This window comes from Nerophis ophidion, linkage group LG17 (assembly GCF_033978795.1).
Source record: "Nerophis ophidion isolate RoL-2023_Sa linkage group LG17, RoL_Noph_v1.0, whole genome shotgun sequence".
Classification (NCBI taxonomy): Eukaryota; Metazoa; Chordata; class Actinopteri; order Syngnathiformes; family Syngnathidae; genus Nerophis; species Nerophis ophidion.
In genome coordinates, this window is record NC_084627.1 from 6,866,578 (window position 1) to 6,893,794 (window position 27,217).

Consider the following 27,217-nt stretch of genomic DNA (forward strand, 5'->3'; position numbering starts at 1 on the left):
ATTTATTTTAGAACTACCTAAAACCCGCAACATTTTACAGAACAAAATACTGGCAGTGTTATTTTAACATTTACAACGATAACTTCTCAATTTCATCATGAATTGTGGCGACCTCGTGTGGTTTAATTTACGAGGTGCATATTTTTCTTTCATTTGGGGTAGACATTTCGTCAAGTACTAATAAGTAAGATAATAACAATTGACTCATAACTTACCGCTAAGCCAGACTGGAGCAAATAAACAAACAAATGCACCTTTTTACAACAGAAACAAGACCGATTGTGAAGCACGGAAATGCATGACAGCAGACAGGACATAGGTCTTTCAAAATAAACGTCCTATACGAAAACAGGAATGCAGGACAATTATTTTGAAAGAGTAACCGGAAGCATGCCGAAGTAACCGGAAGTGCTTATATTTCTACGCTTAGCGTAGCATCGACGTCGCTAGTTTGGGACAAAATGTTTAGTTTTGTGGTTTAAAGAGACAATTTGTTTGTATTTTGACCGTCGAGTGGGTGACCCTTAAGGGGATATAACGTCGAGATGATTCCCACGGAGGACGCGTCAGCCAGGAAGAGAGAAATTGAGGAGAAACTGAAGCAGGTCAGATGATTTATTCAGCATCACAAACCAACTTCCGGTTTGACAAAATCTGACAAAGCAGCGCAGACTTGGAAAAGCGCTGTTAAAGCAGACGTTGTGTTGTTGTCCAACAGGAACAAGAGACGCTGTCGTTCATCCGCGAGAACCTGGAGAAGAGCGAGCAGCTGACCAATGGCATGGTAGGACTTGCTCGCGCACGCGCACACAACTTTGATTGATTGATTGATTGATTGATTGACACTTGTATTAGTAGATTGCACAGTACAGTACATATTCCCTACAATTGACCACTAAATGGTAACACCCCAATAAGTTTTTCAACTTAAGTCGGGGTCCACCTTCATCAATCCATGGTACAAATATATACTATCAACATAATACAGTCATCACACAGGTTAATCATCATAGTATATACATGGAATTATTTACATTATTTACAATCTGGGGGGTGGGATGAGGAGCTTTGGTTGATATCAGTACTTCAGTCATCAACAATTGCATCAACAGAGAAATGGACATTGAAAGAGTGTAGGTGTGACTTAGTAGGATATGTACAGCCAGCAGAGAACATAGTCACTTCACATAGCATAAGAACAAGTATATACATTAGAAGTACATTTGATTATTTACATTAGGTTATTTACAATCAGGGGAGATGGGATGTGAATGGAGGAGGGTATTAGTAAAGTGTTGAAGTTGCCTGGAGGTGTTGTTTTAGAGCGCTTTTAAAGGAGGATAGAGATGCACTTACTTTTATACCTGTTGGGAGTGCATTCCACATTGATGTGGCATAGAAAGAGAATGAATTAAGACCTTTGTTAGATCGGAATCTGGGTTTAACGTGGTTTGTGGAGCTCCCCCTGGTGTTGTGGTTATGGCGCTCATTTACGTTAAGGAAGTAGTTTGACATGTACTTCGGTATCAGGGAGGTGTAGCGGATTTTATAGACTAGGCTCAGTGCAAGTTGTTTGACTCTGTCCTCCACCCTGAGCCAGCCCACTTTGGAGAAGTGGGTTGGATTGAGGTGTGATCTGGGGTGGAGGTCTAAAAGTAACCTGACTAGCTTGTTCTGGGATGTTTGGAGTCTAGATTTGAATGTTTTGGAGGTGCTGGGGTACCAGGAGGTGCAAGCGTAATGGAAAAAGGGTTGAACGAGAGTTCCCGCTAGAATTTTCATGGTGCTTTTGTTGACCAGAGAAGAGATTCTGTAGAGAAATCTTGTTCTTTGGTTGACCTTTTTGATCACATTGGTTGCCATTTTATCACAGGAAAGATTAGCCTCTAGAATGGAAGCTAGGTAGGTGATCTCATCTTTCCTGGTGATAACAATGTCACCCACTTTTATAGTCAAGTCACTGACTTTAAGAAGGTTGATCTTGGGACCCAAATAGGATGGATTCCCTTTTACATAAGTGTATGGATAGCTTGTGGTCAGCGAGCCAGGTGTAAATATTAAGGAGTTCAGCACTGAGGACTTTTTCCACCTGTGACTTGTCCTTGCTGGATACCAGCAGGGCCGAGTCATCTGCAAACAGGAACAATTGACAGTGACATGCTGATGGCATGTCATTGATGTATATTAGGAACAGTAAAGGTCCTAGTATACTGCCTTGGGGGACTCCACAGCTTACTGAGAGGGGAGGGGACACCTCTACCACCTGCTTCCTCCCCTCCAGGTAAGAATGCATCCAGCTCCATGAGGTTTTATCCAATCCGATTGCTCTGAGCTTATCCAACATCCTCCAACAACACAAGGTGTTACGTCATCAAGGTGTCGTGTTACACGCGTGTCAGTTTTATTATCAATATCTGCACTTGTGGAGCCGATTTATGTACGTTTTGTTTTGTGTTTTTGGTGAGCGCTAACGGTCCCGGGGACCCAAAAGGGTCCCAGTCGTTAAAGTGTTAAAAGCAAGTCATATTCATAATTTTTTTTATTTTTTATATTTCAGATCTATCCGTCGACATAAAGTTAAAATTAGTTAATGTTTTTTGTCAAAACCCTGTTTTATGACGAAAATATATGCTATATTTTACCCCCAAAATGCCTGAAATAGGTTATTTGATGCAAAGTAATCAGAACCATAAATAGTTCAACATTTAATAACATTGCTTTTGATTCATTGTTGTATTCACAGTGTTTCCCCCAGAAAATGTGTTAGATATGGTGGTGTCTCTCCAGGGGGGAGGGGGTGGGTGGGTGTAAGGAACAGCGTAACTCGGCCTGTTGCCATCACGTCTCCATCTTGTCGCTGCTACTCCAGCCTGGGGGGGCAATAGACTACAGACTGTGGTGAAGTAGGCCGGCTTCCTCACCTGAAGAAGCCTACAACTTTTGGTTGTGTTTTCCGCTCCATTTGCTGAATGTTGATGTACGATATATATCTCTATATTTTTTCCTTTAAGTAAAAACAAAACGGTCATAGTTACCTGAGATACTAAGTATGTCATTATTATGACTTAGTAAGTCAATATTTTGACTTACCAATTTACTAAGTCAAAATAATGACATAATAAGTCAAATTAATAACTTACTCTAAGTAAGCGTTTGCAATAAGCGTTTGAAAAAAAGAGTTAAGAGTGGGGACACATGCTGACATACGCTCAACTCATCGTGCTTAATTCATTACAGCATTCTGGGAAGCCTGTAGTTGATTTTTATTTTGTAAATGTGATATTTTTATCAACATGTGATAGCAGGGACCCTGCCATTCAAAACTAGGCTGCTACATTACTAATGATTAATGTAACTATAGCTGAAAAATAGTACAATAGCAATAGGAGAAACTATTCATCCCTGAACACCATGGAGTTCATGTAGGCTTTATGATGCACTTACATTATTATACACACTATCAGAGACAGAAACTCTTCATTTAACATCATGTCCTTTTTTGCTGCTTCAACACAGAAAAAGGTGAAGTGAAATAACTTAGTTGTTAACTGTAGGTCAATAATGCTTGTCTTTCTCTCAAAGACAGACATGGCTTTGCTGTCTGTAACACACACACACACACACACACACACACAGACACATGCACACACACCACAAAATGAGCTAACGTTACGCTGAAAGCTAATTAGCCTTCACCTCAAGGACTGCGAGCGAGCTGAGCTGCCGCTCATATTTTGAGAACATCAACGGACTCATAGTGATGTTACTAGTAGTTGACTTGGAAGTGTTGCTGCATTATGGTCACCTGCTAAACAACTTTCTGCTCACCCCACCACAGGAGCACTGACTTCATGTGCTCTGTATATTCACTGCTGATTGGCTGTTACATGCGCTCTGTATACGCTCTGCTGATTGGCTGTTAGAAGGCGCTCTGAATACGCTCTGCTGATTGGCTGTTACATGCGCTCTGAATATGCTCTGCTGATTGGCTGTTACCGCTCTGCATGTAACCAATCAGATTGTTGTGTGGGTGGGACAATGCTGGGTGCTGCAGAGACATACTGACAGAGGCAGAGACAGAGACAGAGGCAGAACTGAGCTGAGCAGCTTATCAGGACTTTAGTTTAGGCGGTGGCTCTTTGTTGTTAAGGCGGCCATCTTAACAACAAAGAGCTGCGGGAAACCCTGATTTAAAACAATGATAGTTTAAAAGTGTTAAAAATAAGCCTGGCCCACATCCTGTCATGTTAGCATCAGTTTAATATCCACCTCAAGTGCAGAGATGGCACTTTGATTTGAGGCCCCGCCCACTATGACCAGGTACTCAGCCAGTGGCCCTGCAGGGTGTCGTCAGCATCATTTCTACCGATGAGAATCAAAGTCTTGAAGAGGTGAGTTACGGACGTTCTGTGGCGTTCCATCGGCACAAAGTTTGGCGCTAGGCCACGCCCACATCTTCCCACCCGTCGAGTGTCGGCCATCTTAATTGCGGCTCACCTGGTTCAAGTAGGACCCCTCTGACTGGCTGACAAATGGTTGACAGAAAGCAAGACGGCCGACTGGTTTTCAGCTATAGGTTCTTGAGACTTATCCGTGCGCCATGACGGACGTCCCTGGTGAAGCAGGTGGGAGGGGCTGACATTTCAAAGGTGGCCGATTTGGACTTTCCCTCAAATGGTAAGATTTGTGTGTCCAGGTGTCCATCCTGTCCTCCTTCGAGAGCCGCCTGATGCAGCTGGAGAACTCCATCATTCCCGTCCACAAGCAGACGGAGAACCTCCAGCGCCTGCAGGACAACGTGGACAAGACCCTGTCCTGCATGGACCACGTCATCAGCTACTACCACGTGGCCAAGGACACCGACCGCATCATCCGGGAGGGGTGAGACCAACCTGCCCCCCCTTGTCCCAATACTGGAAATGTGTTGTTAACATCTCATTCATGTGCTGATTATGACTACATGGCCCCAAACTACTGTGGTCACTTATTTCATATATCAGCTGACATAGACTCCAGCACCCCCGTCACCCCCAATGGGACAAGCGGTAGAAAATGGATGGGTGGGTTTTATGTTATTAACATGTTATTAATGTGTTATTAACGTGATATTAATGATAACTAGACCCCACCTATGTCAAAATGTCTCCAAACTTAGTCACGGTCCTGTGTGCTGCGTTTGTGCTGTAAAAAGTTTGGTCAATTAAAGGTTTTATTTGATTAAAGTTAAAGTTAAAGTAGCAATGATTGCCACACACACACATGATGTGTGGCACAGTTATTCTCTGTATGTTACTATCATGTAATTAACATGTTATTAACGTGATATTGATATAACTAGACCCCAACTATGGCAAAATCTCCCCAAACTAGTCCCAATTGTTTGTGCTGCAAATAATTTTGGTCAATTATAGTTTTTAATTTGTGTCATGGTTTTGTGTTATTAACGTGTTATTAACGTGATATTAATGATAACTGGACCCCAACTATGTCAAAGTCTCTCCAAACTTAGTCCCTATTCTTTGTGGTATGCTTGTGCTACAAAAAAGTTTGGTCAATTATAGGTTTCATTTTATTATTGTTTCATGGTTTTACGTTACTAACACGTAATTAACGGGTTATTAACGTGATATTGATATAACTAGACCCCAACTATGGCAAAATCTCCCCAAACTAGTCCCAATTGTTTGTGCTGCAAATAATTTTGGTCAATTATAGTTTTTCATTTGTTTCATGGCTTTGTGTTATTAACGTGTTATTAACGTGATATTAATGATAACTGGACCCCAACTATGTCAAAGTCTCTCCAAACTTAGTCCCGATTCTTTGTGCTATGTTTGTGCTACAACAAAGTTTGGTCAATTATAAGTTTCATTTTATTACTGTTTCATGGTTTTAGATTAGATTAGATTAGATTAGATAGTACTTTATTCATTCCGTCAGGAGAGTTCCTTCAGGAAAATTACAATTTTCAGCACAATCCCATTCAAGATCAGACAAACATTACAGGGAGACAGAACAGGATCGCTGACGGGTCTGCCGGCTTCCAGCGACCCTTACAAAAAAAGATGAAATACAGGTAAACAAGGGGGGGGGGGAGATTAAAATTAAATAAAAAATCGGTCTTAGCCTGGGCCTTGGAGAGGGGGTGCAGACTGAGGCCAAGGGAAAAAAAAAACAACAACAACTCATAGCCATAGTACACATCCCTCTTCCATGTGTGTAAGAGGGAAACATCAAAGAACACAGAGGACATTAAAGACATTAAAGCAGCAGATACAAGCAGACACTTCTACATACAGCTATGAATAAAAAGTAAAAGAAACATACGTTACTAACATGTAATTAACGGGTTATTAACGTGACGGCGCAGTGGGAGAGTAGCCGTGCGCAACCTGAGGGTCCCTGGTTCAATCCCCACCTAGTACCAACCTCGTCACGTCCGTTGTGTCCTGAGCAAGACACTTCACCCTTGCTCCTGATGGCTGCTGGTTAGCGCCTTGCATGGCAGCTCCCTCCATCAGTGTGTGAATGTGTGTGTGAATGTGGAAGTAGTTAGGGCTGGGCGATATTGCCTTTTTTTAAATGTCGCAATATTTTTAGGCCATATCGCAATATCCGATATATATTACGATATTTTGCCTTGGCCTTGAATGAAGACTTGATGCATATAATGACAGCAGTATGATGATTCTATGTGTCTACATTCAAACATTCTTCTTCATACTGCATTCATATATGCTACTTTTAAACTTTCATGCAGAGAGGGAAAGTCAATTGACCAAAAGTTTATTTATTAAAGGGGAACATTATCACCAAACCTATGCAAGCGTCAATATATACCTTGATGTTGCAGAAAAAAGACCATGTATTTTTTTAACCAATTTCTGAACTCTAAATGGGTGAATTTTGGCAAATTAAAAGCCTTTCTGTTTATCGGTCTTTTAGCGATGGCGTCAGAAGGTGACGTCTCCGAGGTAACACACCCGCCATTTTCATTTTCACATTACAAACACCGGGTCTCAGCTCTCTTATTTTCAATTTTTTTGACTATTTTTGGGAACCTTGGAGACATCATGCCTGGTGGGTGTGTTGTCGGAGGGTGTAACAACACTAACAGGGAGGGATTCAAGTTGCACCACTGGCAAGAAATCTGCCGCCAGACCCCCATTGAATGTACCAGAGTGTCTTCACATTTGAGCGGCGATGCTAAGACAGACATGGCACAGAGATGTATGGATAACCTGCAGATGCATTTGCAACCATTAAGTCACCGAAATCACAAAGGTGAGTTTTGTTGATGTTTTGGACTTATGTGCTAATCAGACATATTTGGTCACGGCATGACTGCCAGCTAATCGATGCTAACATGCTACACGAATCGATGCTAACATGCTATTTACGCTAGCTGTATGTACATTTGAAACTCGATACCCACATTTAATGCGAAACAAACACTTACCAATCGATGGATTTAAGTTGCTCCAGTGTCACAAGATGCGAAAGTCCTGATCGTTTGGTCCGCACATTTTACCGGCGATGCTAATAAGGCAGCCATGCTATGGGCCACTTCATTAGGTACACCCATGCTATAGCCGAATAGCGTCAATAGCTATTCGCTCAATCGCTTCAAATTCTTTTTCAGTTTCGTTTTCGCTATCTGCCTCCATACTCCGACCATCTGTTTCAATACATGTGTAATCTGTTGAATCGCTTAAGCCGCTGAAATCCGAGTCTGAATCCGAGCTAATGTCGCTATATCTTGCTGTGGTAACCGCCATGTTGTTTGTATTGGCAGCCCTGTATGACGTCACAGGGAAATGGACGGGTGGATATAGTGATGGTGAAAATCAGGCACTTTGAAGCAGTTTTTCGGGATATTCCGGGAGGTGTAAAATTTTGAAAAAAACTTTGAAAAATAAAACAATCCACTGGGAACTGATTTTTATTGTTTTTAAACCTTTTGAAATTGTGATAATGTTCCCCTTTAGTTATTAAGCAACGGCACAAACTTTCAATCATTTCCAAAACATAAAGTGTAAGATTGTCAGAGACATTTTAAGTGTCAAATAAAAATGAGCTGCATAATAAGAAATCAAATAGTATTGGTCCTTCACTATGTGGTATGTTACTAAGGTTATGAAATTCTCTTTATTCTCTTGCGAGTGACTTTAAAAATGATGCTACATATTAGCAGTAATGCTACTTTTTATAGCAACGCTTTTTCCCACACTTGACAAATTACGGTTGTCTGTTCGACATATTCCCACTTGAAGACGAACCACCGCCAGACGATGGAAACCCAGCTGTTTTTATTGGGAATTAAGTCTTCTTTCATTTGTTACCAGATCCGCACCTTCTTTCTCTCGTACGGCTACGTTAGCAGCTAACGTTAGCCACGCCGCTAGCTCTCTGCTGGGTGAGGGCGTGTAGGTGACGTATGACGTGACAGTATGTGACGTATGACGGGACAGTATGTGACATATGACGTGACAGTATGTGACGTATGACGTGACAGCATGTGACGTATGACGTGACAGTATGTGACGTATGACATGACAGTATGTGACGTATGACGTGACAGCATGTGACGTATGACGTGACAGTATGTGACGTATGACGTGACAGCATGTGACGTATGACGTGACAGCATGTGACGTATGACGTGACAGCATGTGACGTATGACGTGACAGCATGTGACGTATGACGTGACAGTATGTGACGTATGACGTGACAGTATGTGACGTATGACGTGACAGTATGTGACGTATGACGTGACAGTATGTGACGTATGACGTGACAGCATGTGACGTATGACGTGACAGCATGTGACGTATGACGTGACAGCATGTGACGTATGACGTGACAGCATGTGACGTATGACGTGACAGCATGTGACGTATGACGTGACAGTATGTGACGTATGACGTGACAGCATGTGACGTATGACGTGACAGTATGTGACGTATGACGTGACAGTATGTGACGTATGACGTGACAGTATGTGACGTATGACGTGACAGTATGTGACGTATGACGTGACAGTATGTGACGTATGACGTGACAGTATGTGACGTATGACGTGACAGTATGTGACGTATGACGTGACAGTATGTGACGTATGACGTGACAGTACGTGACGTATGACGTGACAGTATGTGACGTATGACGTGACAGTATGTGACGTATGACGTGACAGTATGTGACGTATGACGTGACAGTATGTGACGTATGACGTGACAGCATGTGACGTATGACGTGACAGTATGTGACGTATGACGTGACAGTATGTGACGTATGACGTGACAGCATGTGACGTATGACGTGACAGCATGTGACGTATGACGTGACAGCATGTGACGTATGACGTGACAGCATGTGACGTATGACGTGACAGCATGTGACGTATGACGTGACAGCATGTGACGTATGACGTGACAGCATGTGACGTATGACGTGACAGCATGTGACGTATGACGTGACAGCATGTGACGTATGACGTGACAGTATGTGACGTATGACGTGACAGCATGTGACGTATGACGTGACAGCATGTGACGTATGACGTGACAGCATGTGACGTATGACGTGACAGCATGTGACGTATGACGTGACAGCATGTGACGTATGACGTGACAGCATGTGACGTATGACGTGACAGCATGTGACGTATGACGTGACAGCATGTGACGTATGACGTGACAGCATGTGACGTATGACGTGACAGTATGTGACGTATGACGTGACAGTATGTGACGTATGACGTGACAGCATGTGACGTATGACGTGACAGCATGTGACGTATGACGTGACAGCATGTGACGTATGACGTGACAGTATGTGACGTATGACGTGACAGTATGTGACGTATGACGTGACAGCATGTGACGTATGACGTGACAGCATGTGACGTATGACGTGACAGTATGTGACGTATGACGTGACAGCATGTGACGTATGACGTGACAGCATGTGACGTATGACGTGACAGCATGTGACGTATGACGTGACAGCATGTGACGTATGACGTGACAGCATGTGACGTATGACGTGACAGCATGTGACGTATGACGTGACAGTATGTGACGTATGACGTGACAGCATGTGACGTATGACGTGACAGCATGTGACGTATGACGTGACAGCATGTGACGTATGACGTGACAGCATGTGACGTATGACGTGACAGTATGTGACGTATGACGTGACAGCATGTGACGTATGACGTGACAGCATGTGACGTATGACGTGACAGCATGTGACGTATGACGTGACAGTATGTGACGTATGACGTGACAGTATGTGACGTATGACGTGACAGTATGTGACGTATGACGTGACAGTATGTGACGTATGACGTGACAGTATGTGACGTATGACGTGACAGTATGTGACGTATGACGTGACAGCATGTGACGTATGACGTGACAGTATGTGACGTATGACGTGACAGCATGTGACGTATGACGTGACAGCATGTGACGTATGACGTGACAGTATGTGACGTATGACGTGACAGTATGTGACGTATGACGTGACAGCATGTGACGTATGACGTGACAGCATGTGACGTATGACGTGACAGTATGTGACGTATGACGTGACAGTATGTGACGTATGACGTGACAGCATGTGACGTATGACGTGACAGCATGTGACGTACGACGTGACAGTATGTGACGTATGACGTGACAGTATGTGACGTATGACGTGACAGTATGTGACGTATGACGTGACAGCATGTGACGTATGACGTGACAGTATGTGACGTATGACGTGACAGTATGTGACGTATGACGTGACAGCATGTGACGTATGACGTGACAGCATGTGACGTATGACGTGACAGCATGTGACGTATGACGTGACAGTATGTGACGTATGACGTGACAGTATGTGACGTATGACGTGACAGTATGTGACGTATGACGTGACAGTATGTGACGTATGACGTGACAGCATGTGACGTATGACGTGACAGCATGTGACGTATGACGTGACAGCATGTGACGTATGACGTGACAGCATGTGACGTATGACGTGACAGCATGTGACGTATGACGTGACAGTATGTGACGTATGACGTGACAGTATGTGACGTATGTAAGAATGTGCGCCTGCTTGTCTGTGAGAAGGCGACAGGAAAGAGCGAGAAGAGCCTGAATGCCCGCAGCTAAAAGTCCTGCGTGAGAACGTATACTCCAATATTACGATATAGTCATTTTCTATATCGCACAGAGACAAACCCACAATATATCGTATATATCGATATATCGCCCAGCCCTAGAAGCGCTTTGAGTACCTTGAAGGTACCATAAGCGCTATACAAGTACGACCCAGTTATCATTTATTTATATTTTTATACTAGACCCCAACTATGTCAAAATGTCCCCAAAACTTGTCCCAATTGTTTGTACTGCAAATAGTTTTGGTCAATTGTAGTTTTTAATGTGTTTCATGGTTTTGTGTTATTAACTAGACCCTAACTTTGTTAAAATTTGTCCCAATTGTTTGTGCTGCAAATAATGATAGTTTAATTTGTTTGATGGTTTTATGTTATTAAGGTGCAATTACATGTTAATTAACGTGGTATTAAGTGTATAGTTTTGCCATAGTTGGGGGTCTAGTTGTGAGGACTAACATGTTCATAACTGAACCAGTTTTTGAGGAAGTGGTTATGAATAATACTTTGTCAATAGTTTTGAGGAGGTGGGCGGGGCCAACTTGACACAGGTGTATCTAAAGTCTGTCTGTGTCCCAGACCGACGGGCCGACTGGACGAGTACCTGGCCTGCATGGCCAAGATCCAGAAGGCGGTGGAATACTTCCAGGACAACAACCCCGACAGTCCAGAACTCAACACAGTGGTAGCGTCTCCCTCCTGATGATGTCACTTCCTGTCCGTGTCCCGCCCTACACTAGCGGCTGTCTTCTGCTTGCGCCGCAGAAAGCCCGCTTCGAGCGCGGCAAAGAGTTGCTGGAGGCGGAGTTCCGCAGCCTCCTGACCCGCTACAGCAAGCCGGTTCCGCCCATCCTCATCCTGGACGCCATCAGCGTGGACGAGGAGCTGGAGGTCCAGGAGGACGTGGTCCTGGAACACCTGCCCGAAGCCCGGCTCCAGGAGATCATCTGCATCGCCGGCTGGCTGGTGGAATACGGACGGAACCAAGGTTCTGGTGTCCGACCCAGACGGGCTTCCCGGACCTCCGTCCTGAAACCCTTCCTCCGTGTCGCCTGCAGATTTCATGACGGTCTACTTCCAGATCCGGTCCAGTCAGCTGGATCGCTCCATCAAGGGCCTGAAGGAGCACTTCCGCAAGAACAGCGCCTCCTCCGGAGTCCTCTACTCGCCGGCGGTCCAAGCCAAGCGCAAAGACACGCCCACCAAGAAGGTTCCCAAGAGGCCAGGTAGGACGCCGTGTGGTGCCGTGGACTTGTTGCTAGGAGACCGTCTCCAGACTGTGCTGCTAGTGGTGTTAGCATGCTAAAGATCAACATTGTCCTTTCAATGGAAGTCATTCTCTTTCCCATGCTATGCTAACATGCTAGCTTGTCCATCAAAATACTTTGATTCATTTCTGCTAGCATGCTAGCTTGTGTGTGTATGCTAGCATGATGCTAATCAACAGTGCGATGATGATGATGATGATGATGAAGTTGTGCTGGTGGCGGTGCTGTGTGGTCTTCTTCACTCACTGGGGAGCTCTTCTTCCTCCTCTTCTCCTATTGGCTGTGGGGACCTTGCTGCCCCCCCCCCTCAGGGACCATTCGCAAGGCCCAGAACCTTCTGAAACAATACTCCCAACATGTGGATGGCAAGAAGGCCGCTTCTAACCTCACTCCTTTGGAAGGTAACACACCTCCTCTCATCCTCCTTCTTCTCCTCCTCCTTCCTCTTTTCCTCTTCCTTTTTCTTCCCTCCTTCTTCTTCTCCTTCTTCTCCTCCTCTTCCTTCTTCTTCTCCTCCTACTCCTCCCCCTTCTCCTCCTCCTTCTCTTTCTTCTCCTCTTCCTTCTTCTCCTCCTCTTCCTTCTTCTCCTCCTCCTTCTCCTCTTCTTTCTTCTTCTCCTCCTACTCCTTCTCCCCTTTCTTCTCCTCCTCCTCCTCCTCCTTTTTCTTCTTCTCCCCTTCTTCTCCTCCTTCTCTTTCTTCTTCTCTTCCTCCTCCTTCTGCCCTCCTCCTCCTGTTTGTTCTTCTTTTTCTCCTCCTCCTTCTTCTCCTTCTTCTCCTTCTTTTTCTTCTTCTACTCCTCCTTTGCCTCCTTCTTCTTCTCTTTCTTCTTCTACTCCTCCTTTTATTCCTTATCCATCTTCTACTTTTTCTTCTTCTCCCTGTCTTTCTTTTTCTCCTTCTTATTCTCCTTCTTCTCTTCTTTCCTTTTCTCCTTCTTCTCTTCCTTCTTCTCCTCCTCCTTTTTCTGCTCCTTCTGCTGCTCCTTCTTCTATTCTTTCCTTTTCTCCTTCACCTCTTTCTTCTTTTCCTTCTTCTTCTCCTCCTCCTCCTTCTTTTTCTCCTTCTTCTCTTTTTTCTTCTTCTTCTCTTCCGCCATCTTCTCTTTTTTCTTCTTCTTCTTTTTCTTCTTCTCCTTCGTCTCTTTCTTATTTTTCTCCTCCTCTTTCTCTTTTTTCTTCTTCTTCTCCTCCTCCTCCTCCTCCTCCTCCTCCTCCTCCTACGGGGTTACATCACAGAGTGCACTGACCAATAGGGCATCAGTCTGCATGTCAGCTGACCTAAAAGTGGCAGCCGTGCGGTGGACTTTGTTCGCGGGTTCGAAACCCGCTGCGGTGGTTAGTCAACCTCTCCCCTGTGGTGCTTGGTGGCGGTCACATGTGTAGTTTAGCCCCTCCCCCGTGGTGCTTGGTGGCGGTCACATGTGTAGGTTAGCCCCTCCCCTGACCAGGTGCGTGTCAGCAGGTTACGACCACGACCTGCGGGTCAGACACCTGGCCGACGCCCTGGCCGACAAGGGCTCCACAGGTGAGTGCCGGCACACGTGGTCCGACGTTAGCCCCGCCCACCGCCGTCATCAGCGTCAGGTGCGCCCACTGACAGGTGCGCCGGTCCCCAGGTAAAGAGGACGTGCTGGACATCGAGATGGACTCCTACATCCACGCCATCAGCGCCTTCATCAAGCTGGCGCAGAGCGAGTACGCCCTCCTGGCGGAGGTCATCCCCGAGCACCACCAGAAGAAGACCTTCGACTCGCTCATCCAGGTGGGTCACTTCCTGCCCCCCCCCACGCCCTCGCTAACGCCGCGTGTCCCCAGGAGGCGCTGGACAACCTGATGCTGGAGGGGGACAACATCGTGTCGGCGGCCCGCCGCGCCATCCTGCGCCACGACTACTCGGCCGTGCTCACCATCTTCCCCATCCTGCGACACCTCAAGGTCAACAAGTCCGACTTTGACGCCACGCTGCAGGTAGCGCCCGTCCACCCCGCGCCGCCCCTCTGAGCCCCGCCCCTCTGAGCTCCGCCCCTCTGAGCCCCGCCCCTCTGAGCTCCGCCCCTCTGAGCTCCGCCCCTCTGAGCTCCGCCTTGTGTCCAGGGCACGGCGGCCAGCACCAAGAACAAACTGCCCACGCTCATCACCTCCATGGAGACCATCGGCGCCAAAGCCCTGGAGGAGTTTGCAGACAGCATCAAGGTGAGGAACCACAGGCCCCGCCCACCTGGCCCACAGGCCGCTGACCACTCCCCCTGTCCACAGAACGACCCCGACAAGGAGTACAACATGCCGAAGGACGGCACCGTGCACGAACTGACCAGCAACGTAAGAGCTCCCCGCTTCCTCTTCCTGTCCACTCGCGCTCACTTCCTGTCCTGCAGGCCATCCTCTTCCTGCAGCAGCTGCTGGACTTCCACGAGACCGCCGGTGCCATGTTGGCCTCGCAAGGTACCGCCTCCATGTGCATGCGGCGCCATCACAGATGCTAACATGCGTTAGCATTGTTCTAGCCCGTTTCCCACCTGTTATCATTGTTCTAGCGTTGCTAACACGTGTTAGCGATGTTCTAGCATGTTTCACACGTGTTAGCATTGTTTTAGCACTGCTAACACGTGTGTGCCATGATAAAATAGTGCTAACATGTTACCCGTTCCAGAATAATGCAAACATGTGTCAGCATGGTTATAGCACGGCTAACAACGTGTTGGAACTGTTGTAGCATGGCTCACACGTGTTAGCAATGTTGTCGCATGGTTTACGCATGTTAGCACTGTCCTAGCACAGCTAACATTGGTCTGACAGCAGTCTGCATTATACTAGCATGGATAACACATATTATCAATCAATCAATCAATCAATCAATGTTTATTTATATAGCCCCAAATCACAAATGTCTCAAAGGACTGCACAAATCATTACGACTACAACATCCTCGGAAGAACCCACAAAAGGGCAAGGAAAACTCACACCCAGTGGGCAGGGAGAATTCACATTCAGTGGGACGCCAGCGACAATGCTGACTATGAGAAACCTTGGAGAGGACCTCGGATGTGGGCAACCCCCCCCCTCTAGGGGACCGAAAGCAATGGATGTCGAGCGGGTCTAACATGATACTGTGAAAGTTCAATCCATAGTGGCTCCAAGACAGCAGTGAGAGTCCCGTCCACAGGAAACCATCTCAAGCGGATCAGCAGCGTAGAGATGTCCCCAACCGATACAGGCGAGCGGTCCATCCTGGGTCCCGACGAGCGGTCCATCCTGGGTCTCGACTCTGGACAGTCAGTACTTCATCCATGGTCATCGGACCGGACCCCCTCCACAAGGGAGGGGGGGACATAGGAGAAAGAAAAGAAGCGGCAGATCAACTGGTCTAAAAAGGAGGTCTATTTAAAGGCTAGAGTATACAGATGAGTTTTAAGATGAGACTTAAATGCTTCTACTGAGGTAGCATCTCGAACTGTTACCGGGAGGGCATTCCAGAGTACTGGAGCCCGAACGGAAAACGCTCTATAGCCCGCAGACTTTTTTTGAGCTCTAGGAATCACTAATAAGCCGGAGTCCTTTGAACGCAGATTTCTTGCCGGGACATATGGTACAATACAATCGGCAAGATAGGCTGGAGCTAGACCGTGTAGTATTTTATACGTAAGTAGTAAAACCTTAAAGTCACATCTTAAGTGCACAGGAAGCCAGTGCAGGTGAGCCAGTACAGGTATATATGTATGTATATATGTATATAAAGGTATATACAGTATAGGTACATATGTATGTATATAAAGGTATATACAGTATAGGTACATATGTATGTATATAAAGGTATATACAGTATAGGTATATATGTATATAAAGGTATATACAGTATAGGTATATAAAGGTATATACAGTATAGGTACATATGTATGTATATATGTATATAAAGGGATATACAGTATAGGTACATATGTATGTATATATGTATATAAAGGTATATACAGTACAGGCGTAATATGATCAAACTTTCTTGTTCTTGTCAAAAGTCTAGCAGCCGCATTTTGTACCAACTGTAATCTTTTAATGCTAGACATTGGGAGACCCGAAAATAATACGTTACAGTAATCGAGACGAGACGTAACAAACGCATGGATAATGATCTCGGCGTCTTTAGTGGACAAAATGGAGCGAATTTTAGCGATATTACGGAGATGAAAGAAGGCCGTTTTAGTAACGCTTTTAATGTGTGACTCAAAGGAGAGAGTTGGGTCGAAGATAATACCCAGATTTTTTACAGAGTCACCTTGTTTTATTATTTGGTTGTCAAATGTTAAAGTTGTATTATTAAATAGAGGTCGGTGTCTAGCAGGACCGATAATCAGCATTTCCGTTTTTTTGGCATTAAGTTGCAAAAAGTTAGCGGACATCCATTGTTTAATTTCATTAAGACACGCTTCCAACTGACTACAGTCCGGCGTGTTGGTCAGCTTTAGGGGCATGTAGAGTTGGGTGTCATCAGCATAACAGTGAAAGCTAATACCGTATTTGCGTATGACGTCACCTAGTGGCAGCATGTAGATGCTGAAGAGTACAGGGCCAAGGACCGAACCCTGGGGAACTCCACACGTTACCTTAACATAGTCCGAGGTCACACTGTTATGGGAGACGCACTGCATCCTATCAGTAAGATAAGAGTTAAACCATGACAGGGCTGAGTCTGAAATACCAATTCGTATTTTGATACGCTCTAATAAAATATTATGATCGACGGTATCGAAAGCAGCGCTAAGATCGAGGAGCAGCAACATAGATGACGCATCAGAGTCCATCGTTAGCAATAGATCATTAGTCAGTTTTGCGAGGGCTGTCTCAGTCGAGTGATTTGCCCTGAAACCGGATTGAAAGGTTTCACATAGATTGTTAAAAGCTAAGTGCTCATTTAGCTGCTCTGCAACAATTTTTTCGAGGATTTTCGAAATAAAGGGAAGGTTGTTCTATAACATGTTAGCATTATTGTGTTAGCTGTGCTGCTAGAGCAATAGTGACACGCCTGATAAATGCTCAAACAATGCTAACACGTGTGAGCCATGCTAGAACAATGCTAACCCATGTGAACATGCTAGGACAATGCTAACACATGTTAGTCTCGCCCCCTTCCCCACGTGGTTGGCTGTTGACAGTTTCTACTTCCTGTGCACTAACATGTCTCTGTGCCTCTTTCTCTTCTCCTGTGCCGGCCTCGGCCTCTTAGTACTGGGGGACACTTACAATATCCCTTTAGACCCCCGAGGTAAGCACGCCCCCTTGTAGTGCTCCTGAGTCCCGCAGTCCGTCAGGAGTGTCCAAAGTGCGGCCCGCAACTTGGTTTTATTTTTTGGCCCGCGACACATTCTTAAAACAAAATAGGAACATTATACAATATTATTGAACATGCAATTTTAGCATGCTAACAGTTAGCATGTATCAAGCTCCAAGTTATATGACACTTAAGTGTTCTGTTTGAAAATTTGCTAAAAAGAAAGCCATCTTGCTAAAATGTTAACAGTTAGCATGGATGTAGTACCAAGTTATATGACTCTTTGGCTGCAAAATTGTCAAAAAACGTCAGCATGCTAGAATGCTAATGTTAGCATCTTAACACTTGGAATGGATCAAGTACGAAGTTATATGACTGAGGTGTTCGTCTGCAAAATTGGCTAAAAAAAAGTTAGCATACTAATGTTAGTATGCTAGAATCCTAACTGTTTGCACGCTAACAGTTAGCATATGTCAAGTACAAAGTTATATGACTTTGAGGCGTTCAGCTGCAAAACTGGCTGTACAAGATAGTAATAAATAAATAATAAATGGGTTGTACTTGTATAGCGCTTTTCTACCTTCAAGGTACTCAAAGCGCTTTGACACTACTTCCACATTTACCCATTCACACACGCATTCACACACTGATGGAGGGAGCTGCCATGCAAGGCGCCAACCAGCACCCATCAGGAGCAAGGGTGAAGTGTCTTGCTCAGGACACAACGGACGTGACGAGGTTGGTTCCAGGTGGGATTTGAACCAGTGACCCTCGGGTTGCGCACGGCCACTCTTCCACTGCGCCACGCCGTCCCTAGTACACTAATATTAGCATGTTAACAGTTAGCATGTGTCAATTACAAAGTTATATGACTCTGAGGGGTTTGGTTGCAAAATTGGCTAAACAAGTCAGTACACTAGTGTTAGCATGAACAGTTAGTATGTGCCAAGTCCAAAGTTATATGACTCTAAAACATTTGGCTGCAAAATTGGTTAAACAAGTTAGTACACCATTTTTAGCATGTTAACAGTTAGCATGTGTCAAAGTACAAAGTTAAATCACTTTGAGGCGTTTGGTTGCAAAATTGGATAAACAAGTTAGTACACCAATGTTAGCATGTTAACAGTTAGCATGTGCCAAGTACAAAGTTATATGACTTTAAAGTGTTCTGTAATAATATATGCTAAAAAGAAAGCCATCATGTTAAAATGCTAACAGTGAGCATGGATCTAGTACCAAGTTATATGACTGAGATCTTCGGCTGCAAAAATTGTCTAAAAACGTCAGCATGCTAGAATGCTAATGTTAGCATTTTAACAGTTGGAATGGATCAAGTACGAAGTTATGATTCTGAGGTGTTTGCCTGCAAAAAAGGCAAAAAAAAAGTTAGCATACTAATGTTAGTATGTTAGAATCCTAACTGTTCGCATGCTAACAGTTAGCATGTGTCAAGTACAAAGTTATATAATTCTGATGCTGGAAAATAGGTTAAAATAGTTAGCACAGCATTGTTGGCATGCTAACAGTTAACATACGTCAAGTACCAAGTTATATGACCATGAGGATTTCAGTTGTAAAAATGGCAAAACAAATTGGCATACCAATATTAGCATGCTAATAGTTAGCATGTGTCAAGGACCAAGTTGTGTCTGAAGCCTTTGTCTGTAAAAATTGTCTAATAGAGTTTGCACATAAATGTTAGCATGTTAGCATGGCAATGTTAGCATGCTGACAGTTAGCATGTGTCAAGGACCATGTTGTGTCTCAGGGGTTCGCCTGTGAAATTGGCTAAAACAGTTAGCATGCTAGTTAAGGTTGGACATCTCATTTAGCACATGTAGATTGTATTGGTTTTATATTTTAATGTACAACATGTACCAACGTGCCCCCCCCCTTATATTTCATATACAACATGTACCCCCCCTTATATTTCATATACAACATCTACCCCCCCTTATATTTCATATACAACATGTACCAACGTGCCCCCCCCTTATATTTCATATACAACATGTACCCCCCCTTATATTTCATATACAACATGTACCAACGTGCCCCCCCCTTATATTTCATATACAACATGTACCAACGTGCCCCCCCCTTATATTTCATATACAACATGTACCAACGTGCCCCCCCCTTATATTTCATATACAACATGTACCAACGTGCCCCCCCCCTTATATTTCATATACAACATGTACCCCCCCTTATATTTCATATACAACATGTACCCCCCCTTATATTTTAATATACAACATGTACCAACGTGCCCCCCCCCTTATATTTCATATACAACATGTACCAATGTGCCCCCCCCCTTATATTTCATATACAACATGTACCAACGTGCCCCCCCCTTATATTTCATATACAACATGTACCAACGTGCCCCCCCCTTATATTTCATATACAACATGTACCCCCCCTTATATTTCATATACAACATGTACCAACGTGCCCCCCCCCTTATATTTCATATACAACATGTACCAACGTGCCCCCCATTATATTTCATATACAACATGTACCCCCCCATTATATTACATATACGACATGTACCCCCCCATTATATTTCATATACGACATGTACCCCCCCCATTATATTACATATACAACATGTACCCCCCCATTATATTACATATACAACATGTACCCCCCATTATATTTCATATACAACATGTACCCCCCCCTTATATTTCATATACAACATGTACCAACGTGCCCCCCCCTTATATTTCATATACAACATGTACCAACGTGCCCCCCCCTTATATTTCATATACAACATGTACCAACGTGCCCCCCCCTTATATTTCATATACAACATGTACCCCCCCTTATATTTCATATACAACATGTACCCCCCCTTATATTTCATATACAACATGTACCAACGTGCCCCCCCCTTATATTTCATATACAACATGTACCAACGTGCCCCCCCCTTATATTTCATATACAACATGTACCAACGTGCCCCCCCCCTTATATTTCATATACAACATGTACCAACGTGCCCCCCCCTTATATTTCATATACAACATGTACCCCCCCTTATATTTCATATACAACATGTACCAACGTGCCCCCCCCTTATATTTCATATACAACATGTACCAACGTGCCCCCCCCTTATATTTCATATACAACATGTACCAACGTGCCCCCCCCTTATATTTCATATACAACATGTACCAACGTGCCCCCCCCTTATATTTCATATACAACATGTACCCCCCCTTATATTTCATATACAACATGTACCAACGTGCCCCCCCCCCTTATATTTCATATACAACATGTACCCCCCCTTATATTTTAATATACAACATGTACCAACGTGCCCCCCCCTTATATTTCATATACAACATGTACCAATGTGCCCCCCCCCCTTATATTTCATATACAACATGTACCAACGTGCCCCCCCCCTTATATTTCATATACAACATGTACCAACGTGCCCCCCATTATATTTCATATACAACATGTACCCCCCCCATTATATTACATATACGACATGTACCCCCCCATTATATTTCATATACGACATGTACCCCCCCATTATATTACATATACAACATGTACCCCCCCCCATTATATTACATATACGACATGTACCCCCCCATTATATTACATATACAACATGTACCCCCCCCATTATATTACATATACGACATGTACCCCCCCATTATATTACATATACGACATGTACCCCCCCATTATATTACATATACAACATGTACCCCCCCATTATATTACATATACAACATGTACCCCCCCATTATATTACATATACAACATGTACCCCCCCCTTATATTTCATATACAACATGTACCCCCCCCCCTTATATTTCATATACAACATGTACCAACGTGCCCCCCCCTTATATTACATATACAACATGTACCCCCCCTTATATTACATATACAACATGTACCCCCCCCCTTATATTACATATACAACATGTACCAACGTGCCCCCCCCTTATATTACATATACAACATGTACCCCCCCATCCCCAACATGAGAGTCATGTGACAATGTGTGTTTTCCAGAGTCCAGTTCATCAGCCAGCAGCTACACATCAGACTTCAACAAGCGTCTGCTCAGCACCTACATATGTATGCACACACACACACACACACACACACACACACACGCGCACACACACACACACACACACACACAGACTTCCACATGCACATACACTTCCACACTCAGTCACACTTAACACACACACACACACACACACACAAACTTCCACATGCACATACACACTTCCACACTCAGTCACACTTAACACACACTTCTACACGCACACACACTTACACATGCACAGAAACACAAACGCGCACACACACACCTACTTTTACACACACACTTACACATGCACATACACACTTCCACACACACAGTCACACTTAAACACACGCTTACACGCTTACACGTGCACAGAAACACTTACACACACACTTACACTTGCACAGACACACTTACACACACACTTACAAACGTACACGCACACACACTTACATGCACACACACTTACACGCATACCTACACACACACACACACACACACACTTACACAGGCACAGACACACTTACACACACTTATAAACGCACACTTACATGCACATACACTTACACGCATACTTACACACACACACACACACACACACACACACACTTACACATGCACAGACACACTTACACACACACTTATAAACGCACACTTACATGCACATACACTTACACGCATACTTACACACACACACAAGCACAGGCACACTTACACATACACTTATAAACGCGCACGCACGCACACTTACATGCATACACACATGCATACTTACACACACACACACACACACACACATACACGTGCACAGACACACTTACACACACATTTATAAACACACACGCATGCACACTTACATGCACACACGTTCATGCACACACACTTACACGCATACTTACACACACACTTACACACAGTTCCACAGTTGTAGAGCAGTAGGTGTTGGTGGTTGCAGGTAAAGTTCTGGGGAACCTCCAACTGAACCTCCTGAGCAAGTCCAAAGTGTACGAGGATTCAGCTCTGAGCGCCATCTTCCTGCACAACAACTACAACTACATCCTCAAGTCTCTGGAGAAGTTAGTGTGTGTGTGTGTGTGTGTGTGTGTGTGTGTGTCTGTGTGTCTGTGTGTCTGTGTGTCTGTGTGTGTGTGTGTGTGTGCGTGTGTGTGTGTGTGTCTGTGTGTGTGTGTGTGTGTGTAATCAGAGCCTTGTGTGCGTGTACTAATTTGAGTGTCCAACTTATTATTTATGTGTGTGTACAAAAAAATGTGTCTTATCAGTATTTCACTGTGCATGTCCAAAAAGGTTTGTGTGTCCTTATAGTGATTTGTGCAAAACAAGACCCTTTGGTAGGTTGTTTATTTACACAATACTTGTGCTACAGTCCTGCCGTGTAAGATGTGTGTGTGTGTGTGTCTTACAATCTGTCTGTCAGTATTTTGGTGTGTGTGTGTAATCACATTGGTGTGAAGCAGCAGCCCTGATTGGCTGTTTACAGACATGTGACTTGTGTGCACATGCAACTTGTCCTCTCACTAAATAATGACATCGCTCCTTTATCTGTAAATAACAATATATCAATAATACATGTCAGTGTGTATCTGTAAATCATATATCTAATACACACACACAAATCTTATTACCCACACAAATCTGAATACACACACAATGATCTTGACACACAATTCTGAATACGCACACACAAATTGTATTACTCACACAAGAAAATGTTATCACACAAATCAGAATACAGACACACATATTTTGACCCATAGATTGAAATGCAGACTGACATTTTTTATTTTAACATGCACACCAATCATAATAGACACACACACACTTGCATGTGATGATAAGAGTGAGGTGTAAAGAGTGAGATGATAGAGTGAGGTGATTAGAGTGAGATGATCGAGTGAGGTGATAAGAGTGAGGTGATAAGAGTGAGGTGATAAGAGTGAGGTGTAAAGAGTGAGATGATAAGAGTGAGGTGATAAGAGTGAGGTGATAAGAGTGAGGTGATAAGAGTGAGGTGATACGAGTGAGGTGATAAGAGTGAGGTGTAAAGAGTGAGGTGATAAGAGTGAGGTGATAAGAGTGAGGTGTAAAGAGTGAGGTGATAAGAGTGAGGTGTGCCACGTCCACAGGTCAGAGCTGATCCACTTAGTGACTGTGACCCAGAAGCATGCAGAAGGTTCCTACAGAGAACTGATCCAGCAGCAGATCCACCTGTACCAACGCAGGTGACACTTACCTAACTAACTCTACTTCAACTAACTCTATGTGCTCTAACTCTACTTTTACTAACTCGACTTATTCTAACTACTTCAACTAACTCTACTTCAACTAACTCTATGTGCTCTAACTCTACTTTTACTAACTCGACTTATTCTAACTACTTCAACTAACTCTACTTCAACTAACTCTATGTGCTCTAACTCTACTTTTACTAACTCGACTTATTCTAACTACTTCAACTAACTCTGCTTATTTTAACTCTACTTCTAACTCCACTTCAACTAACTCTACTTTTAACTACTTATTTTAACTATACTTCAACTAACTCTACTTATTCTAACTCTACTTCAGCTAACTCTACTTCTAACTACTTCAACTAACTCTACTTCTACTAACTACTTATTCTAATTACTTCAACCAACTCTACTTATTCTAACGCTACTTCAACTAACTCTACTTCTAACTACTTCAACTAACTCTACTTCTAACTACTTCAACTAACTCTACTTCTAACTACTTCAACTAACTCTACTTCTAACTACTTATTCTAACTCTACTTCAACTCACTCTACCTCTACTAACTCTACTTATTATAACTACTTCAACTAACTCTCCTTCTACTAACTACTAACTCTACTCCAACTAAATCTACTTCCAACTCTACTTATTTTAACTCTACTTCAACTAAGTCTACTTATTCTAACTACTTCAACTAACTTTACCTCTACTAACTCTACTTATTTTAACTCTACTTCAACTAACTCTACTTATTCTAACTCTACTTCAACTAACTACTTAAACAAACTACTTCTAACTCTACCTCAACTGACTCTACTTATTCTAACTCTACTTCAACTAACTACTTAAACAAACTACTTCTAACTCTACTTCAACTGACTCTACTTATTCTAACTCTGCTTCTACTAACTCTACTTCTGACTCTACTTAGACTAACTCTACTTCTAGTAACTCTACTTATTCTAACTCTACTTATTCTAACTTTACTTCTAACTCTACTTAATCTGACTCTACTTCAATTAACTCTACTCCTACTAACTATACTTATTCTAACTCTACTTCAACTAACTACTTCTAACTATACTTATTCTAACTCAACTAACTCTACTTCAACTAACTGCTTATCCTAACTCTACTTCCACTAACTCTACTTCTACTAACTACTTATTCTAACTCTACTTCCACTAACTCTACTTCTACTAACTGCTTATCCTAACTCTACTTCCACTAACTCTACTTCTATTAACTACTTATCCTAACTCTACTTCCACTAACTCTACTTCTACTAACTACTTATTCTAACTCTACTTCCACTAACTCTACTTCTACTAACTACTTATTCTAACTCTACTTCCACTAACTCTACTTCTACTAACTCTACTTGCACCAACTAACTCTACTTCCACTAACTTTACTTCTACTAACTACTTATTCTAACTCTACTTCCACTAACTCTACTTCTACTAACTACTTATTCTAACTCTACTTCCACTAACTCTACTTCTACTAACTACTTATTCTAACTCTACTTCTACTAACTCTACTTGCACCAACTAACTCTACATGTGCTGTAACTGTGCACTTGACTCCGCCCCCAGCTGGGTGAAAGTGACGGAGCACCTGACAGAGCGCAACATGCCCGCCTTCCAGCCCGGCGCCAAGGTCAGTTACCATGACAACCGCATGTAGATAGTGTGTCACCACGGTAACCGCCTCCCCGTGTCCTCAGCTGAAGGACAAAGAGCGGCAAGTCATCAAGGACAAGTTCAAGGTGAGCCGGGTGAGCGGCCATCTTGCGAGGTCACGAGGTCATGACCCCGGTCTACCTGCAGGGTTTCAACGAGGGTCTGGAGGAACTGTGCAAGATCCAGAAGGGCTGGGCCATCCCGGACAAGGAGCAGCGAGACTTCATCCGACACGCCCAGAGGGACGTGGTGTCTGACGCCTACAGGAGTTACCTGCACAGGTGCGTGCACACCGCTCCCTAAACACCTCTTTTAGTGACTCTAAAGGACTCTTTAAACGGCTCTTTTAATGACTCTAAAGGACTCTTAAAATAACTTTTAATGACTCTAAAGGACTTAAAATGGTTCTTTTATGGCTCTTTTAAACCACTCTTCATGACTCTTTGGACTCTAGAAGTCTCTTTTAATGACTCTTTTAATGACTCTGTGGACTTAAAATGACTCTTAATGGTTCTTTTAGGCAACTCTATGAATGACTTTTTGAACATTTCTTTAAATGACTCTTATACAACTCTTTGAATTGACTCTTTGCTGTAGTACCTAAAGTATACATCAGCAGCACCCAGGGGAACCTTTTAACCCGCAACCTGTTCGGAAAAGGTTCTCGACTCCACGACTCTGACTGAGCGACTACTTGACCCTGACTCTTTGAGCAACCCTTTGACTCCGACTCTTTGACTCTGACCTTCTGATTGACTCTTTGAGCGACTACTTGACCCTGACTCTTTGAGCAACCCTTTGACTCTGACTCTTTGACTCTGACCTTCTGATTGACTCTTTGAGCAACTACTTGACCCTGATTCTTTGAGCAACCCTTTGACTCAGACTCTTTGAACGACTCTTTGACTCTGACTCCCTGATCGACTCTTTGAGCGACTCCTTGACCCTGACTCTTTGAGCAACCTTTTGACTCCAACTCTATGAACAACTCTATGACTCTGACTACCTGATCGACTCTTTAAGCGACTACTTGACCCTGACACATTGAGCAACCTTTTGACTCCAACTATATGAACAACTCTATGACTCTGACTACCTGATCGACTCTTTGAGCGACTACTTGACCCTGACACATTGGGCAACCATTTGACCCCGACTCTTTGAACGACTTTTTGACTCTGACTCTCTGAGCGACTCTTTGAGCGACTCCTTGACTCTGAGTCTTTGAGCAACCCTTTGACTCTGACTCTTTGAACGACTCCTTGACCCTGACTCGCTGACTCTTTGCCTCGTTGCAGGTGCGCCAACATCTCCTTCACCAAGAACCCAGAAAAGTACCACAAGTATCGGCCCGAGGAAGTGGAGGACATGATCGAGAGGCTCTTCGACACCTCCGCTTAAGCCCCGCCCCCACTGTTACCTGCCATGTGTGCGTGCGTGATGGAATCATGGAAATATTAAAGGCAAGTGTTTTGTTGCTAA

General features: G+C 43.8%; 1 protein-coding gene and 1 long non-coding RNA gene across 9 annotated transcripts; both read left to right on the forward strand.

The window, feature by feature from the left end:
• Nucleotides 1-402: 402 nt before the first annotated feature.
• exoc7 (exocyst complex component 7) lies at nt 403-27,217 on the forward strand. Of its 8 annotated transcripts, XM_061875914.1 has the most exons (21): nt 403-605; nt 719-784; nt 4,697-4,881; nt 11,760-11,865; nt 11,946-12,168; nt 12,239-12,406; nt 12,760-12,849; nt 13,913-13,975; nt 14,067-14,212; nt 14,266-14,418; nt 14,545-14,643; nt 14,707-14,769; nt 14,826-14,892; nt 17,666-17,704; nt 21,773-21,838; nt 22,753-22,873; nt 23,942-24,037; nt 25,649-25,712; nt 25,780-25,821; nt 25,883-26,016; nt 27,034-27,217. In XM_061875914.1, exons 1-21 carry the CDS (start codon nt 546-548, stop codon nt 27,134-27,136), a joined length of 2,154 nt encoding a protein of 717 aa, XP_061731898.1. In that variant the 5' UTR covers nt 403-545; the 3' UTR covers nt 27,137-27,217. The 8 variants fall into 8 exon arrangements, with proteins under 8 accessions (XP_061731898.1, XP_061731900.1, XP_061731901.1 ...); XM_061875916.1 differs by lacking the exon at nt 13,913-13,975; XM_061875917.1 differs by lacking the exon at nt 12,760-12,849.
• Nucleotides 22,880-23,928, forward strand: LOC133535915 (uncharacterized). Its single transcript, XR_009802356.1, has 2 exons — nt 22,880-23,660; nt 23,715-23,928. It is a non-coding gene; the product is annotated as an uncharacterized LOC133535915 (long non-coding RNA).

Bases quoted from the DNA above. Each gene is read 5' to 3' on its own strand.
- exoc7 (XM_061875914.1), top strand. From the start codon at position 546: ATGATTCCCACGGAGGACGCGTCAGCCAGGAAGAGAGAAATTGAGGAG. The intron at 785-4,696 runs GTAGGACTTGCT...TTGTGTGTCCAG, and splicing joins AGCAGCTGACCAATGGCATG to GTGTCCATCCTGTCCTCCTT. The intron at 24,038-25,648 runs GTGACACTTACC...CTCCGCCCCCAG, and splicing joins ATCCACCTGTACCAACGCAG to CTGGGTGAAAGTGACGGAGC.